Source organism: Scatophagus argus, chromosome 23 (genome assembly GCF_020382885.2).
Source record: "Scatophagus argus isolate fScaArg1 chromosome 23, fScaArg1.pri, whole genome shotgun sequence".
NCBI classification, from domain to species: domain Eukaryota; kingdom Metazoa; phylum Chordata; class Actinopteri; family Scatophagidae; genus Scatophagus; species Scatophagus argus.
In genome coordinates this window covers 10,463,267-10,482,388 of record NC_058515.1, presented here as the reverse complement: position 1 = coordinate 10,482,388, position 19,122 = coordinate 10,463,267, and the positions used below count along the sequence as shown (strand labels likewise).

At 41.8% G+C, this 19,122-nt stretch overlaps 1 protein-coding gene across 3 annotated transcripts in view; it reads left to right on the top strand.

Annotated features, from left to right (window-relative positions):
- Positions 1 to 17,150, top strand: part of pcdh7b (protocadherin 7b) — a 103,404-nt gene extending 86,254 nt beyond the window's left edge. For 2 of the 3 annotated variants that reach the window (XM_046380221.1, XM_046380220.1), the window contains exon 3: positions 12,539 to 17,150. In XM_046380221.1, coding sequence (XP_046236177.1) covers positions 12,539 to 13,008 — 470 coding nt within the window. In that variant the 3' untranslated portion in view covers positions 13,009 to 17,150. Of the gene's footprint in view, positions 1 to 11,260; positions 11,280 to 12,538 lie in introns of all 3 variants that reach the window. The other variant, XM_046380222.1, reaches the window with a different exon arrangement.
- Positions 17,151 to 19,122: the final 1,972 nt, after the last annotated feature.

The window sequence follows — 19,122 nt, the reverse complement described above, 5'->3', positions numbered from 1 at the left end:
TTGAAGAACTTAATTGTTGTTTCATGTGAGAGTGTAAGACGGGCTGTCGAGACTGCTTGATGCTATGAAAATTTGATGCGGAAAATATCCCGTCTGCGCTGCATTTTTAATGGAGACCACACAGAGGCAGGAATTATCGTCGGAGTGCTCCCTCTAACCCTCAGCACCGCATCATGTATCGCACCCAAACAACTTTGCACCTCCGGCCCGAACTTAGTCAGTGTCAGTGTCTGGATCTGCTTCAGGTATCAATCACTCACAGAAAAGTTCTACTTGTCTCTTAAAGCACTGCGTCTGAGCACTGACAGCTGGCAGGACACATCACAGAATACACAAACACTCTATCACGGGTCAGACTATTGGTGTCTGGTGTATATTCATCTGTTCTCTATTTTCGTGTAGGAAAATGAGTCTGGCCTTTGGGGCTTTTTTTGCCCTAATCTGTAGTCCGGCACTTCTCCCACTGGTGATTGATATTTTGAGACGTCGGTGGGACAAAAACAGTTTGAGTTCTAACACTCATGAAAGACCAGCTCCGTCGTTGATCAATGCGAATAAATATTTCCCACAACCCAGAAGCATTAGAATCAAGGACGGGGAGGGGGGAGGGAACGGAGGAAAGAGGAAAAATCAATTGGCCGAGTGCTTTGCTAAAAAGGGGGTGGGGAGGTGGTGGTGATAGAGGGGGCAGAGGGGAGAAAAAATAGGCCTGTCAAGCTGGATGAATAATGAATCATGTTTTTTTCTGTACTTCAAAGGCAAAGGAGAAAAGGCACGGTGAAGTTATGTTATGTACTCGGTGTCATCTTGTGTCAAATTAATTTGAGTATCATACGAGCCAGAAATAATGTGGAGTATGCTGAGGCAAACACAAGGCTTTTGAACTCTTCAGGTATTAATTTACCACCTTTCTCAAGAACTGGGTTCCCACGAATTGCTGATCAATGGCTGGTTAGTGCTGTGCTACAGCTTTTGGCTGCTGAGAATTAAAGCTTTTTGAAACAGGCTCTGTGTGTATGTGTGTGCCAGAGCTGCTCTCCATTTCCAACCCATGATAAATGCCCTCTGAACCAGACACGCAACCTTTTTATCCCAGGTGTAAATAAATGATGATTTAGTTAATGTTAGCCACATGAGGTAACAGTAATCTTAAGCAAACATCCAGTACTTCCCTGCACATGCTTACTATCATTACTGCTAACTTCAATGTTGTGATAACATCTTATCCAACTCAGATATGAAGCTTGGATCTTGATCCTGAGGTAAATCTGAAATGATATACACTTTAGTAAAGTTTTTTTTTTTTTTAAGATTTTCCTCAAAAAACTTTTCCAATGTTGACTGTAGTATCCTGCAACCTCCATTAGATGTTACCAAAGAGTCCTACTTCACTGAGATTCACCCTTAAGCTGTGTTTAACCAAAACTGAAACTCCATGTTCTGTCAAAGTGGAATGTATAAAAAGTCTAAAGTAGTGAGATAATGCACACCCTTATAAATCAGCCAGGGGCTTAGTAGCCGAGCCTCTCTGACCACATATGTAATGTGGCTCTCATAGAAACAGCAGATGAACCAAATTGCACACTGTGTTTATAAACTGACCATCTCCTCAATTTAGCTGAAAACTGACTTCTGTTCTAACACAGTGAGGGCATTTATGTTCTATATCCAACCATTTTTAGTCATTACAAAAGAGGCTTAGTGCATATTCCCAAGTTACTGCCCACCTGTCCGAACCTCACCCACCCACGATGTGAATCTCTGTCTCCCTGTCTGTCTATCTCACTCACTCTTGTTATTTTGATAGGGGATCAATTTGGTTTAAATAGACTCATTTTGTCAGTGGGAATCGGAGCAGGCAAACTGAAGAGGGAGAAACGGGCAAGGCGGCTGCTGCTGCTGCTTTGATCCCTCCGACAGGCAGCGTGAAAAGTGCATTTCATAAAGGATGTTCGTCTGTGATGAGCCCGCCAGAGTGACAAATTGGGCCCCGGGTGCTTTAAATAATACACTGTGTATGGCTGCAGCTATGGTGCTGTAGTTCTATATTGCTAAACTAGCCTGTTAAGGAGGGTTTGTGTTGTGGGTTGAAAGACAGGCATGGTTAGTCACTCCAATCCAGGACTTGTTTCCACTTCCAATCATCTCCCTTTGTTGTGCATCCATGCGATACATGAGAATGTTAATGCGAAACTTGCTTTCCAGGCTCCGATTGCATTCACATCTAGATGTGGAGCTTCAAGGATGGGAAGCCACTTTAGAGTGATGACTGAAAAGACTCTTGTTGTCTCCCTGTGGCATTTGTTGCTGGAAACAGGATCATGCATTGATGAATGTTTAAGATGTGGTGTGCCACAGTCACTGACTCCAACCTCAGCTGGCGAAGCAGGGCAAGCAGTAAAAAGATAGTGAAAATGTTCTTTTTGCTTCTTCACACTCCCTAATTTGACCCAACTTGCAAGACCTACCCATAGGGAAGAGGAGAAGCTGTGCACAGTGCACACACAGCTCGCACGTGAGGGTAAAATAGAAAAAATATGTACATGCATTATTATTTGTTTTTGCTATCAACCTTAAAATACACGATGGAGACTGTAAATGTACAGAACAGAAATAAAGCACCCTGCTAATTAAGTTCTGATTTTTATTTTATATTTTTTTATACAATTGTTTATCTTAATATGAGCAACTTGAATAATGTATGGGAAATTTAAAAGTGAAAGCCAACACCGAAAAGCAGGTCTCCCCACCAGACTCATGCATGTACATTACACCTTCTCTCCTTAAGGATACATCCCATAATGGAGGAATCATCAGGAAAAAAAAAAAAAACAAAATCAGGAGGTGGTGTGACCCACAGTTGAGTCTCAAGTCAAAGATAGAGAGTGAATAAAGAAGGTGACAGCACAGTGCATTTAATCCAATACACTGCTTAGGGAGGGAACAAACTGTGGCCTATCTGTGAGATAGTCTATAATCCAGGACACCTTGGCGTTATCAGGCTGAATCACTCTGAGCTTCTGCCTGAGCAAGAGTGGCTGGATGGTGTTTAAGGCACTCAAAAAATCAAAGATCACCATTCTCACCAAGCTCCAAAGTCTCTCCCGGCAAGAACGGGTCCAGTATAGGATGACATTTTATTTTGTATGTCTGAACGTGTTTTTGAACAGGTGACTATGCAAATTCAATTAATCAAGACTCCTGCACTGTCACACAAGCCTTCAGTGTTTGAACATTCAAACACAGGCAGAGGTTTTACACAGCAAAGGCACCCTGGTCAGACTCAAGGATGCATTAAAGAGGTGCTGGAGAACCTATTTGCTGACTGGCACATCCTCTCAGCACTTTCATCGCTGGGCAGAGCCATTTGATGCAGTTTGTTTTTAAACCTGCCCAGTGGGACTCCTGTCTGCTCTGAAAGGAAACGTCTGTAAAACCTTTCTGATCCCTTGTTTGGTTACCCTGGGCGTTACACCATAATTCTGCTTGTAGGAGTGTTGCACATCAAGTGTATCTTAATAATAAAGATTGTGAGTTAAAGTCATCATGGCATGATGAGAAAAATTACCAAGACTACAAACAAAACCCCCAAATAAAACTAAACTAAAGGCAGCTTTTTACCTTATGTTTTGGTACTGTGAGAGTTCAGAAACCACTGTAGATGCCCTGTTTTGATCAGATCAATCAGAATATTATTACAGATTATTTTAATTAAATATTATTTTAACGTGCACAACTCCCACAAAATTAATGAAAGAGGTAAAAAATTGCAAAGCAAACAGCAAGCATGTCTCCACCTAAATCAGCAGGACCTGAGCTCAGTCCCCTTCAGATTTTGTGGTAAAACACAAGTGTTCCACCATGTTTTGTGTACCTGCTAAATCACTAAACAGCATCCCCAGATAGTTTCCCTTTTTCTGCCGTGGAGTGGAGCTTGGTGTGCACGTTTATGAGCCCACACACTGAAAACCTGAAAAGCAGCCTGTCCCCTTGCGGTCAACATAATTACCCCCACCATGTTTCCACCAGTAGCGTTCCATTAGGGTCATGATTCATTCCCAGCCCGCTCTGGCCTAGAATGTGCTAGCAGCTGAGAGCTAATTGCTACACTCAGGATGACAAGCACGGTAAGCAGTGGGTGTTGTTTGGATGAGTCACAAGCTAACTAGCTATCTCGCTATTGCTAACTACTCATCACATCGTGGAGCCTTTGTTTTAGATATGAGGTGCAGAGAGTGAACATTGTGCATAGACAGCACAGACATATTTTTTTCTCTCTTTTTTTTTTAAATGTTGCAGTTGGTGCCCCATCTTATTTTGAAATAAAAACACATGAATGCAATAGAATTTGTGATGTGTAGGTTATACTAAATTTAAGACTCATAATGAAATTCTGATGCAAATGCCAGTGTTACAGAGTATCTTTGCCAAGTGGCATAATACTTCTTTTGAAAGCTTCATATTTCATATGCTGCTCAGGGCTGAACACTGAACTATGTTCTGAACACTCACCATTCATTTTAACTGTAGAAGATGACAAAAAATCCACCAAAGCCAGTTGCAATAATATACATTTTTTCAAATACTGCCCCAACTCTACCCGTACAGTGTATGTCTCACTGTGATTGAGATGTTTTCCCTTATTAATGCGATCGGTAAAAAACGAGAATCACTGACTTCCCCCCTTTTTTTATTTTAGGGAGGATTTAATCGAAATTGTATTTTGACAAATAACCATTTAATGGTGTAAAACAGGCTATTGTGTGAGTGTGCCTGGGAGTGTGCGATAAGAGTAACAGTGGAGGAGAAGCAATGACACTTCTTTTTCTAAAGACTGGAGAGCGAGAGAGGAGGGGGAGATGGTGTGTGTGAGTGAGAAAGAATTTAGAGGAAGAATAAACAATAAAAAAATGTTTTTATTTTTTTGACTGATTTAACCCCTCGCTCACACGTTCACAGTAGCTCAGCAAACCCTACCATTTTCTACACACCCACCACTCTTTCATCCTGTGTTTGTCTTATCAAATAATGCTGTGGCGCTTCTCTTCTGGTCTGTGGCTGGGAATACTGAGCACTGATGCACGAGCTTTACATGCGCTGCTTGGTTAATGTAATGTCTGCTACAGCAGCACAGTGTCTGTGTGGTGGGAAAATGAGCTGAGAATGCCACATTGTTTTATCGGTTGCTAGCAGTGCATGCATGCACCACGGCAGAACGGCTAATGCTAATCCTTATGGATCTTCCAGAGTATTTTGTGCAAGCTCAGAGTGCCATGTTGAAGAAACAGCACGTAGATGAGGAGCTGTGGTGCTCTATTTGAAAGTGTAACTGGGTGTTTTTTCTCAGGCATAAATGAATTACGTATACAAAGACAAGAGTTGTAGCTAGTTAAGGTGATTATAAGTGTTATGCGTCAGGGATAATGTGAAAGCCTGATGAGAAAATCCCTTTGTTGTCAGCCTTTTGTGGATTTCAGAACATATTTAGAAGGTGTTTTTTTGAGTTGTTTGAAGCATTTCTGTTTCAGTAGTCTTGTGTGTTTGTGGCAGGAAGCCAGCACCATCATTCTTATTAGCAGAGTGGATGAGTCACTCCTTCTCTCCTCTCCACATCATCCTGCTGTTGTTCCGCTTATAGATGAGGTCAGGGGTCAGAAGCACTCTAAGGACACCAGTCTGTGCTGTCTGTGTCCATGTGTGCGCACCTGAGAGAGAGAAAATGTGCTTCCAGTCAACACCACCTGCTGCAGAAGAAGCTTCGCATGCACGTCTCTGCACATGCACGGAAGCATGCGAGACAAATGAGGGAGCATGACGTGCAGGGACACTTTATTTATGGGCCCGAGTGCTGACTGCTCAGATGGGCAGAGGGAGGCAGAGACCCGGAGAGAGAAGATGTGTGCAGAGGGGAGGGAGAATGCAAACCGCATTTGATAATTGGCTGAGAGATCGTCACCAGAATGAAATTATGCTAGTTAATCTCTCTTCAATTAATTACCTCAGGAGCAGGCTGCAGTACATTCATTATTCCAGAAGCAGTATTGACCCTGCCAGAAGAGAAAAGCAGCCATATCATACCCATAACGCCTACCTGCAGTGTTATCATGATGCTGCTTAGCAAATAAGAAGCTGCTAACGAACCAGGAATGAAAAGAAAATGATCTACATAAATACAGTGTAGAAAAAGTCTGCTTTAAGTACGGGATGGCCTTCATGTGTACTTTTTATGCAGTATTTTGTTCTGCACAGAGGTTGGACATCTCAGAAAAGCAAGCCAAAAGGAGGTGACAGCTCATTACAAAACTCGATCAGGGCTCTGTATCTTTTCTCTCACTCACTCACTCAACCTCTCCTTTTTCCTTTTTTTCCTTTCCTTTTCCCCCTTCACCCATCCTGCACCTCTCGAGGCATGGCAGGGGGCTGCAGATTATTCCCTCGGTTGCCCTTGCCAGGCAGTAAATACTTCAAGAAGCTCAGAAGGCAAAGAATAGATCACCTGCTGCCTCCTTCACACAGCATTCCTCCAGCTGGTCTACGAACAGCACAGCTTAAGGGAAAAGGTTATGCAAGAAAAGATGTGTTGGCGTTCAAAAAGGGCAAAGTCACTCATGAAAAATTATCATTTCTTATGTACACAACAGTAATTAAGAGGGCCGGAAAATCTGTTATTTAGTGCACCTTCCATCAACTTGGCCTCCCGCTTACAAGATCTTGGGTTACATATTTGAGGTCTGGATTTAACTTATCGGTGCCGCCGAAGGAATCTTCACTGCTGACGTTAATGCCATCAATTAATGCAGTTGCTCACAGTGCACACCGTGACTTGCGTTTTCAAAGGTCATTGCTCCCCAGGACTCCTCTTTTGTTCTCATTTTCGCTCACCCCACTGCATATCTGTCTTTCTTCCATCCCTCCCTAATTGTCTGGCAAACATCTCAGCAAGGGAAAGACAAATATCACTTTTTCCTGTGGATATTGTTCTGTCTGAACTCGCCGTCACTGCATTAATAATTGAGCACCTATTCGTTTTCTTGACGCTGCTTTCTCTCCCTCACCTTATTTTCTCCTCACCGGCCCTCTCCTTTTTTTACTTCTTCTCCTCTCCTTCTCTCCATTTCCTTCCTTTCGTGCCCCACAGCCACCTTTAGTTATGTGTGTATTCAGTATCTTGTCTGTCTTTGATGTGAGGACCTCTCAGCTGCGAGGCGATGCCACAGGGGCCCTGCAAAGCGAGACAGTCAAACACAGGGAGACTCGCTCTTACACCATAATTAGCCAGCAAGTTTCACCTAATTAAGTGGGACCCTATTAGAGGCGAGAATGAGCAAAAAGGGAGACACAAGAAGGACGACTGCAGAGCAACTGCAGAGAAAAGTCTACCTCTCTTTGCTGTTTTTGGTTCGAGTTTCAATACCTACTGCCGTCTCCTCGTATCACATTTCTTTCGTCTCCTTTCTTTCTCCTCTGCTATTTTGTAATAAGTGTTTCCAACAGCTGGTTTTTCAGGATAAATATTTCATTTTCCCTCCCTCAGCCACATGGAGTAATCTATGTGACACCCAGCAATGTACACTGTCATCTTCACGCTGATTGCTCGGCGGTGCGAAATAGATCTGTCTGTACAGGGAGGCCTTTGATGAGGGGCGCGAGGCAATCACAGGCCCATTTCCAAGCCAGACTCACTGTTCTCACACAGACGCCCTCTCGTGCCTTTTCTGCCCAAGCACAGAAAAAACTTCGCTTTCCTTGCCTTGATCCAGAGGATGTTCCATTTTGGCTTCAAATTGGAACCATGTGGATGGTTGTAAATTACATTTCCAAGGGGTTTTAAGGTTTTCTTAACGCAGGGAATGCGATGGAGGTGTATTTGATTGAGTTAGCAGAAAGGTGAGCAGGGCATCCGCCTGTACAGACGACTTCATTGTTGGAGAGATAATTTGAAGCTTTAAACAGGCTAAACCAAGGTCTTTGGATTGATAACTTAATGTGTGTCAGCACCTTGGAGCACATGTTACCAAGATTTATTTACAGTACAATACATCCTCTGTTATCAAAGTTCCCTTTATCGTCACTCTTTCTCCTCCCGTGCTCCCCTTCTGTCCTTTCTTCCCCTCCTCTCTCCTCCTCCTGTCTTTGCTAATGTCCTCAATTCTTTTTATTCTCCTCCTGTCTCCACTGCTCTCTTCTCCTCTCCACTGCTCTCTTTGGCAGTGTGTTTGGCCTGTGACGGCCCAGAGGCAGCCATGCTGTCTTCTCCACTCAATCTGCTGTTTCCCTTCTCCCAGGCCCTGACCCTGCTATGCTCAGCACACACACTTTCCCTCCTTGACTCTCCCCTCCTCCCTCTTCTCTTTCTATCCATCCATCTCTTTCATCATCATCCTTGTCTTCATCCTCTCCCTCATGTCCTCCTCATCCCTTGACCTCTATCTGCTGTCCGGCCTGACTGCAATGTCTGTCAAAGACACAGCGAAGACACTCAAAAATGAGTGCAGGCACGTCACCTCTGTTTTGTCCTCTTCCCTCTTAGTCTTCTTCTTTTTTCATCGCCCTCCCTCCATCCCTCCCTCCCAGCGCCTCAGCTGTTTGGGTTGAATCTGCCGGCTGGAAAAAAGAGGGCGAAAGGTCACAGAGCTTCAGTCTGTGCAGAAGTGTTTCAAAGTAAAAATATAGAGAGAGGAAGGAAAGAAGTGATGGTGCGGGGACGACACAGCTCAAAAGTGAAAACGTTGCTGATGTAGATGATTGCGGACTGGCAAGTGGACTTTGCTGACATGCTGCAACGAAAACACAGCGTACTGTACTACAATACAAACAAACACACTGAACTATAATTGCCCAAAAATGCCCACACAACACACATTAGTGTGCATATGCCCAGAAGCGATGACAGTTTTAAACCTCTGTTTTTTTATTTTTTCCCTACCACTGCACCATCTTAGTGAGTTCTAAAGTCGCCGCATCAAATTGCTACTGTACCCCAGCAGTGGAGGTTCTTTGAAATATCCCACAGTGTAAGCTAGTCAGCTGATAGGGTGGCTGACTAAAGCCAGCTAAGAAAAGCCACCGCTCAACCAGTGCAGTCAGTGGCCCACTTTTAGCCTTGCGCAAATGAAGAAAGTCTCCACTATAGACACAGTGTGAGGCACAAATATCTTGGAGCACTGCTCCACAGTGACATCACTTCAGCACCGAGCTACTTTTGTCCATATGGAATTGCATCTCAGGGAACGCAGCTGCTCTTCCGTTCTGCCCACCGCCCCTCTAACTCGCATGCCAATCACTCCCCCGATCCACCTCTCCCTCACTCTTCCGGGAGCCTCTTTTGAGTAAATGTGAAAGAAGGCTAATGGCTTGCATTGTGGGTCATTATGAGCAGACCAGCCCCCACCCCCCCTGCTGGACTGAGAGCTCTTTCTGCAACAGAGCCAGTAGGACCCCGCCTGTGGCACCCAGACTGTGGCACTGTTTTTTGACAACAAGGCCCACTAGAGCCCCAGGGACATAACCTGGGTTGGAGTGCCCTCAGTGTTGCAGGGAGGCTTTTTAACACAGCAGAGTGACCCACTTGTATTGTGTTATGCTGTGGCTGATAGAGCGGGCTGGATGTTTATGAATGTGTAACAAAAGCCTGCTACAGTGCTGCATGTGCTCGAAGGGCTCTTCTTTGAAGATATTTTTTATGTCCTGATTTCTGAATTGGGTCTTGAAAGAGCCTATGGATATGTTTGGAAGGCAATGTTGCGCGTCTTCTCCTCAGAAATACTTGAAACAATTACAGCTGATTACTCCTTAGCTACATTTTTTATGCATTTGCCTTTATTCTGCCAACTTGCATATGTTGTTAGATTTATGGTTAAGTCTGAATAAAATAAGACAGCAAGGGAAGTTGTTGTAATTAACAAATAATAATCTCATGACGTAGAGGGGACATATTCATTTAGTATTTCGTACAGCTATTCATAAGCCACAAAGTTCAAGTACTAGTCCAGGCTGAAGCCAGCTCCAGCGTACTTATTTGTCCAAAGCCACAGGGTAGATGGATTTAAGTGGTTTTAAAATACTCACATTAATGGCCCAACCTCAGAGGGAGGTGACAGTTTTGAAGGAGGAAATAGGAAAAAAAAAAAAAAAAAAAAGCATTTTTGCTTTGATATAGCAGCCCAATTCATTAGCTCAGTGGGAAACGTCTTCATTTTTAGCAGGCCTGCAGAGTCAATGGACCATGGCTAGGAAATAATCAGCGTCCTTTCAGCGCACACAGCACACACGAGTGCCAGCTAACTACCTCAGCAGCTCACCGCACAGGGCAGCGGAGGAGTGATGCCGAAGGTTGGCTGCTTACCCACGAGAGCAAGAGGGAGCAAGGGGTCCTCCCTGCTGATTTTTTCCACCAGTTTGTCTGAGCGTGACTTGGGTGAGGGGCCAATTGAGCATTCAGGGGCTGGGCGCCGAGGCCTCGCGAGAGCCACTTTGCATTGTGGGTAGCCTGATGGCTCAATCATAGAGACATAAATGAGCAAGGCAATCAGTACCTGGTGTCTGCTTGTCTCTTTGACGGCTGTGTTTGTCGAGCTGAGGAGGAAGAAGGAGGGAGACAAAGACATCTCTTCTTTCATACCGGGATCCACATCCATTATTATCATTTTCACCACATCAGCTGGCATGTTAATTATTTTTGATTGCCACTGCATATCTGTTTTGTTTGATTTTCTTGCATTTCTTCTCATTTATTTAGCTATTTACATTTCATTAAACAGAACTGCTCAGTTGTTTGGGCTCACTAATGACAAAAAGTTATTTGATTTTCTATCAAGTGGCAGTTGCTCCCTGATGCATTGGCTATAATATTGACTGGCAATCATCAGTTGTATGCTTGTTACATGAGAATGGATTTTATCAGGTATTTTTGTAGAAATAAGCTTTCTGGCAGGAATGGCACTCTTAAAGTACTGCTTTTCTGAGAGGCATTCACAGTGAAACAAGTGATTCATTTGTTGTTTGAAAAGCTCACATCAGTAGGACTCTCATTCTGTTTTTTCCTGTCTCCTCTGTATTTGCTGTCTTCGTCTCGGCCGCATTGTGTTCCCAGTCATGTGTCTGCTCTGCATAACACTGTTTTGATGCTGTCGTGTCTTTTAGTTACAGTTTCAGTGCTGCTCAAGGGTTTTCATACATTTTATATTCATACAGATATATAAATTATTGCATAAGAGGAAAACATTAAGAGTGATTTCTGTTCTATTTTTTTCTTTTACAGGAGAAAAAGAGCATTAAAAGTAAGCCATGGTCCAAACTCTTGCTTTTTTTTTCTTTTGTGTTACTATGAGCAAAGGCATGCTTGGCTTGCTTTGCACTCACCCTCGCTGTTGCTTGATTTTGATTTTCCATACTTTGCATTAGGTCATAAATAAATTACATCTAACATGGCATCTCAATAACACTGGCACTCTTATTAACTCTGTACTGTGTAATGTCTGAGCATTCAGTCGGGGCTTTGGAGTAGACTCCTTCCTTCCTTTCTGCCTTGCAGTTTTCGTCTTAAATTGAGCCAACCACTCAGCTTTGGTTTGCTGTATTTCGGATAATTATCTCTCAAATATTGCACTGAAATAAACTCTCGCACTGTCTGACAGTAGGATATCCGTCCAACCTGTTGTCCTGGTGTAGCACTGTAAGCACATAATTTGCTTTCCACAATAATACAGTCGACGCAGTTAATCTGAGGCCAGCTCCTAGCAAGGTAATTGGTTAAGATTCCTATTAGTGGATTTAAGAGGATATCAGGGCGCCTTAGCCACACAAAGCTATTAAGCTACTTAGATCAGAATGTGATTGCCGTCTGTCAATCACCAAATAAGAAAACATGGTGTTGTTGGCGCTCCCATCTCACAAACATACTCCCCAACACACACATTACACACACATACAGAGCAGACCTAATTGTCTATCGTAAATTTTAGATCAAGGCAAACTGAAAAACAAACTGACCTCCTCCCTACACTCTCCATCGCTGCCCCCTCCCCTTCCCTCCCCTCAGCACAAACACTTTTTGAAGCATGACATTATTTCAACTCTGATTCACGCCACCGTTCTTTAGTTTGAGGCTGTTGTCGTAGCCAGTGGAGTCTTCTTTTCATTGTTATTTTCTGTTACTGTTTCTGTCATGTGGTATGGGTTCTGCATGAGAACATGCAATTTTATCCGAACAAACCTTATTCTTTCCACTGGTGATAAAATTCTGAACTTAAATCAGCTGTTACAATAGGTGTCTGGTAACCATCGTGACAAGTTTTTCTTATTTTTCACCTTCTCCATTAACATTCAGATGCGATGATGACCTGATTTGGGAGAAAAAACAGACTCATGCATCTAATGAAGGAATTCATAAAAGCCAAATCATGTGACACATACCACACCAAACACTTACTGCTAGGATATTTATTTAGCCAAGAAAGGTAGTTTATTAATAAATATCCCACTTTAGTGAAACAAACAGTATCATTTACTTTTGTTTTTCTCCCTCTGCTTCCTCTAGACGCCCGGCCATTGCCTGACGTAGCCATGACTGGCAAGTGCACCCGGGAATGCGACGAGTACGGCCACTCGGACTCCTGCTGGATGCCTGTGCGCACGTCGCCTGAGCGACGGCCATCCAAGTCAACCACCACCCCACAACAACCAAAGCTTTCCACCTTCATGAGCGGCAGCGGCAGCAGCAGCGCAGAGCAGCCCGGCAGCCAAGAGACCCTCGCCATGGCCGCCATGGCCAACGGAGACCCCACCACCACTCACATGATGGGCGACCGCAATCGCAACCTGCTCAACAAGAAGATGGCTTCCTCCTCCTCCTCCTCTTACGAGGCCTTTGGCTCACCCTCCTATGGCTCGCCAGGAAGTGGAGAGGAGGTGCTGGGCCACCCCACTGAGGAGATCCCTCTGGCACCTACTGGGGAGTACAAGCCCACATCCTGTGGTACTCTGACGCGACGGGAGGTGTACCTGTGAGCTGGGAGGGTTTGACGTGCCAGCTGTGCCACAACATATGGCATAAAAACAGTGTAGTTGTTGCTTACCACCACCGTTACAGCTCTAGAAGCTTTTAGCCACCCTTGTTCTACACAAGAGAGGACTAAACCTTCTCCAAAGACTTTTAGGACAGCTCCTTAATGAAAAATCTAAGTGGATATATATACATATATATATATATATATATATATATATATATATGTATATATATATATATATATACATATATATGTATATAAACATAATACCATTTTTTAAAGTGCTAATTCCAGCCATTACTTGGGAGAAAGGAGGAGGAGGAAAAACTGAGGGCAGTGATGTGACTTGGGATGAGGCTGTTCTACTTGCTAGTCGGGTTCTTGGGACATGATCTGCTGCCTGACAGTCAATCTGTACAATAATCCACTCATTTTACATATACAGTACATGCATGCATTAACCCCTTGTCCCCCATGAAGGCCCCATTTCCCGAAGATGACACTGTATAAAAAGAGACTATTTCGTTTTCTGCGTTTTTCTAGTGACAGTTGTACATGTGACTATTTTGACTTCAAAGTGTGTCTGGTTATGCCTTTTTTTTTAAATTTCAGAACAGTGGAACACTCTGACCACGATGCTCTATATACTGGACATAACGGTCGCTATCATACTAAGCAGTTTGTGGATTCCGTCATCTTGACTGTTTGTGATACAAGTTGCTAAATAGCAGACCAAAACTTGACCATACTCAAATCCTATAAAGGACGGGAAAGACTAAGCTTTAAACAGGCAGCCCAGAAAACAACACTTGTCTCAGTCCTCTCTTGAAAGGGAGTTTCTGGAACGTAAATAGGAGCCAGTGGAATTTGCTGCAACAAAGCGTTCTTCAGACCACAAAACCGCTGGTGTACTACGATGAACATACAATGGTTGATTCTAACATACCAGTGTGTACGCTCTTCACAGGTGAAAAGTCAGTCATTGTACATAAACACTGGACATAAACACAGCAGCAATGCCAACTTCTCTCATTCCCCTTTTGTCTTACTACCCTTCCTCAGTATCTTGTTGTCTTTGATTGGTAAGGTTGAGACCAAAACCTTCTGATGAAATGCAAAATTAGAGCCATGACATATGACCACGCTGGCTGGAAAAGCATGTGTCTACATGGATGTGCATAATTGGATCACCTCAGTGGCCACTGTTTATATCAAGTTATAATACTTATCTAGTTTTGTTTTTTTTTTTTCCTATCTCTCACAGACACACACACACACACACATACGCAAAGCAGCAAAGCAGAATCATTTAACTGTGGCCAGTGGCGCTGCTGTATGGTACTGGGCAAGCACAGTATGTGGCAAGATTGAATAAATGCAGGAGCAACTGGAATTCTATGTATGGGCAAGATATGCAGTATATAATGTGTGTTTTGTCTATATTTAGTGTATACTGTAGACGTACACCGACAATAGGCTTAGGAAGGCGTAAACATGGCCAAGCTGGTCCTACAACAGCTGCAAGGATAACTTTTTACCATTATTTCCTTTTTTTTTTTAGTTGTTGTGTGATAGACCGAGCAATAAAGAACATCATGTACATGTGACCAACTAGCATCAATTTCTTTTTCACTTCTTATCAAGCCTTCAAGGTGACATTAAATTAAACATGGCTGTCAAAGAGTCCTTTTAGCACTAGGAGACGTTGCTTTCCACAGTACACAGTGATGGCATCTTTGAGCACGAATGTAAGAATCAGCTCAATAGAGAACAATCAAAAAGCAACGTCTGTAAGTGGAGATACCAGGAAGTTTTGGATTACAAAGTGAGGGAAAAAAAATGGTGTCAAAGTGAAACCAAAGCTTCGCAAACAGGATGAAGCACTCCCCCGTTACACACAAAGATAGCTTTCTGGGAGAATTTTGCTTTAAAGTACGCATTACATGAAGAAGTTTTTTTTCAAATGAAGGATTGAGACTGAAGGGTAAGAATGTGATGTCTCAACTAAAACATCCATTACATCCGCAGAACTGGCAACGAGCGCCAGTTGACGGCCGCTAACACACAGACACATGACAATGTTGAGATGTTGTGCCTCCCTGTCTACAGTGATGTTCTTTTTCGCAGCTACAGAGGCGCAAAATCTCATGACTGTAATAAAACAAAAGAATATCAGATGCAACTGAACTTTTTGTATGTAAGCAAAACCCCTTTGGTTTGACCGGAGCTGCTCTCTTTTTTTGCATTCCGGCAATCTATAGTCTGTAAGTACTTGTTGTTGGAAAGAAAGTGCTCCTATACTTATCAACTGTATACATAAATATTTACTTTTTACTGCACGTTTAATGGGAACTTACTTCACTTACTGAGAAGGAAGAAGAAAAAAAAACTGTAAAACAAAATGTACAAAAAAATGTTTTCCCTGTAAACATGGAAATTCACCTTATTGCTTGCTTTTGTTCTACCTAAAGGAACATGTAGTACAACTTAGTACATCAATTTAGACCATACTTTTTTTTTTTTTCATTTTCATACTTGGCATAATTTCATTAGTGTCTTTTATATCACCACACAAATCCAATTATCTCATGTTTCATTCACATCAACTTTATATCATGAGATTTGCACATTTTTATCCCCAACTTGTATTTTACTTTGTAAACCCACACATTTATTTCTTACACGATTAACAGTCAAAACCGTGGAAATGGTCATAATAATGTACTACGTGTTTTACTTTTTTCCTTTATCTGGTGCCACTTTGTATATTTAGAGTGCTTCTGAAAAAAGAAAAAAAAAAGAACAAAAAATACTAGAGTGAATGCAAATATGCAATTGTGCCTTTTTATACCAATTGGTATGATTAAATGTTGGTTTGGAATGGTGCATAAACAATTCCGTTGACATGCTTACAAAAAGACGATGGGGTGGCATTTAAGAACGGACTGAAAAACATTTGCATATCTTAGATGAAATCCCATGATGTCAAAGGCTTCTTGGAGGACAACCAGTCAAATGTCAGTGAGCCTGTAAGACTAATTCTCAAATGGCTATTGTTCACTGGGTTCAATTATCTTGTTGAAATATCCATTCCTAGCATAGTGCATTACTGAATGAGTACAGGTACATTCAAAAGTTGCTTGTTGGTAGTAATAATAATGATATAATGGATTTTTTTGTCGTGTTCCACTCATGTACATGTATGACATCAAAGGTCAAGTAACCTTCTTTGTGCATGAAACAAGCTCTAGGACTGAATATAGAAGCATAGGAAGATGAGGGTTTTGTGGGGGGGGGGGCAATGCTTGGAGACATTTGACTGCTGAGAGTTGAGGGAGCCTAGAGATAAAAATGCTAATGTGATGGTTTACTAGGAGGAGTGGAAGCGGGGGAAAAAAAAAAAGCTGCAAGGGAGAGCATCTGACAGAACACACACCTCAGGATGTGCTGAGCAACACAACACTCAGACACAGGTTTACAGTAAATGCATATCAGTGTGCGATGAAACCCTGTTCTCCAAATAAGAACGGTATGATGTTTGCTATGATACTGCAAGGTGATGCTTTGAATTTACAGATCAGATGAAATGAAAACGACGATTGTGGCAGGAACCTCAGACAAAAACAGAAGGCAAGAGAAGAAAGAAACAACGCCTGTGCACTGGCAACTACAGTGACAACAGGGCACACTAGTTTGTTTCTGAGTCAGTAATTGTTTATTCACTGAACTTTTGTTGCTGCAGAAATCTGGACAATTGCAGGTGGTATAACGTTGGGATTTTTTTTCTAAACGTTCAACAGAAAACACGTTTGTATCTTGTTGCCCCAGGTGTGTGTTCAGTCTGTGCTCTCCTCTATTCATATAGCCTTCACAGTGTGTAATGAGATTTGTAATATTAACCATTACTATTTGTCCTGCGACTTGGATGTTGATTATAGAAATTGAGGAACAAATTTATCATCGTTTAATATGAGTCACTATGCACGCAGCTTAGCTGAACATGGCAAAGTGTATTGAACGCAAGTCCACTACTATTTATGAGATATTTTACATAATTTAATTTGCTTTTGTACAGGTTTGTGTAAATAAATTGCTTGTCATTTTTGTCTCTGCAGAAATTAAAATATAACATGGTAAAACAAATCCATCCTTTCCTTTCATTGTTTTCATGCGTTGCTTTGAATGAAAATTTTAATTTAAGAGCCTTAACTTGGAAATGAGCAACACCATAAGATGATGATGCTCATTTTAAAACAGTAATGTAAACACTCTAATAACTTGCTTCTTTCAAATCACTGGTGGTGAATCCTATTCATCTTACTCAGTTCAACTGTTATATTGTTGTTCATATGTAAACACTGTATTCCGACCGCTTAATCTGAGTATGTTAACCAGACCGTGTAATAATGTAGTTTCATTTCTAAATAATAATAATAAAAAAATCTAAAAATATTAAGTACATTATTTCATCAAATGAATCTATATTTTTCATTGAACAACTATTATAAGTTACATTGATTTATTTTTTAGCCACTAGGTGGAAGCAAAGCATAGTAAAATTCCAATCCAATTTATTGTTTTATGACGTTGTTTTGGCTAATGGCTTAGCAAAGAGTGGCCTGTTAGCAGACATAGAGCAAAACAATTCATTTGCGGTCATGCTTCTGCCCACTTGGCAAATGTAATTTGCATATTCACAAGCTAGCCACTAACTTACTACAAAGCTTTTTCATTGTTCGCCTGCTGTGGCTGGAGCTGAATTTGTGAGCATCAGAGTCAAACCAATGGGCTGAAACAAATTAACACACAGGCTTTTGATCCAATTATAATGTAAAAAATATTAACTGCTGTAGCCATAAATGCAGTAGATTGACATTTGGTAAGTTTTTTTTACTATTATTATTATTATTAAATCTACACAACATTATTGTGTAACAGTTAGGCTCAAAACTCATTTAGAAAGTGATACTCTGGCTTTTCTGCTATCTTGTAAGCAGTACATGTACGGTATTTTTATTCTATGCAAATATTTGCACTTGTTGACATATGTGCATATATTCATATGCTCTTAAGCATCTTGCCGGTTTGCCTGGGTGATGTATGAGGTGGTTATAGTCGAGGTGATTAGAGATTCATCCCACTCCTTTCCTTATGCTCTGATTAAGAGCTTGCCACAGCCTCTCCAGCAACCTCAAACAGCTAATGGAGTCTTAATTGAACACTACAATACACTCTAAAATTACATATCCAAAGTTAAGTCATTTGAAGAAAGCTCTCCACCATCACAGGAGGTACGGCAGGAACACAGCACACACACAGTGTTGTTACATATCATTATTAACCGGAGAAAATACATTGTTTTTCTTCTACAAGGCTGGGAGGTTTTGCTTATGTACAATTTCAATCGGAAAATCAGAAGTCTGACAATTTTTTGTCTTGCATGTTTGTCTGCCACATCTAAGAAATACTAGGCTTGAATCTTGTTATGCAAATTGTCTCACTCATTTTCTTGTCGTCTCTAAAGCATTTTGAATTGCCTGGCATGGAATAATCAGCCGTTAGAATTAATTTTTCTTTTTAGAGAAGGGAGAAAGTTAAGACAAATTAGAATGAATCTCAATGTAATTATTAATGTTTAGGCGATGTATACCAATAAATTGTCATACCATAATTGAGCTGTTGTACAAAAATGAGAAGGCGCATTGATATGACTGGATAGTAGGAGGCTTAAATAATAGTTAATGTACATTTAATTCCCAGAAATACTCATTTGTTGTTACTAATTTTGAAACAAGTCTTATGAGGTCGGGTTACCATCAGTTTAAAGTTGTGGTTGTGTAGGCGCAAGAGTTTTTCTGATTATATCTCAACAAAATGCTGCACAACAGGTTCACCAGCACTTGATACTTTTTCATTGGCAGAAACAAACACCCTCTGGCACCAATCATAGCTGACATTGCCCTGCTATCAAGCATCTCCATACGAAGTTGCAAACAGGCTCCCACACTTAAAAAAGGTCCGGTCATGCACTGACCTCCCACACAGGTTTCGCTGTGAGAATACGTGCCCTAAAAGAGGCATAGGTGAAGCCTCGATAATAATCGGGCATTCACCT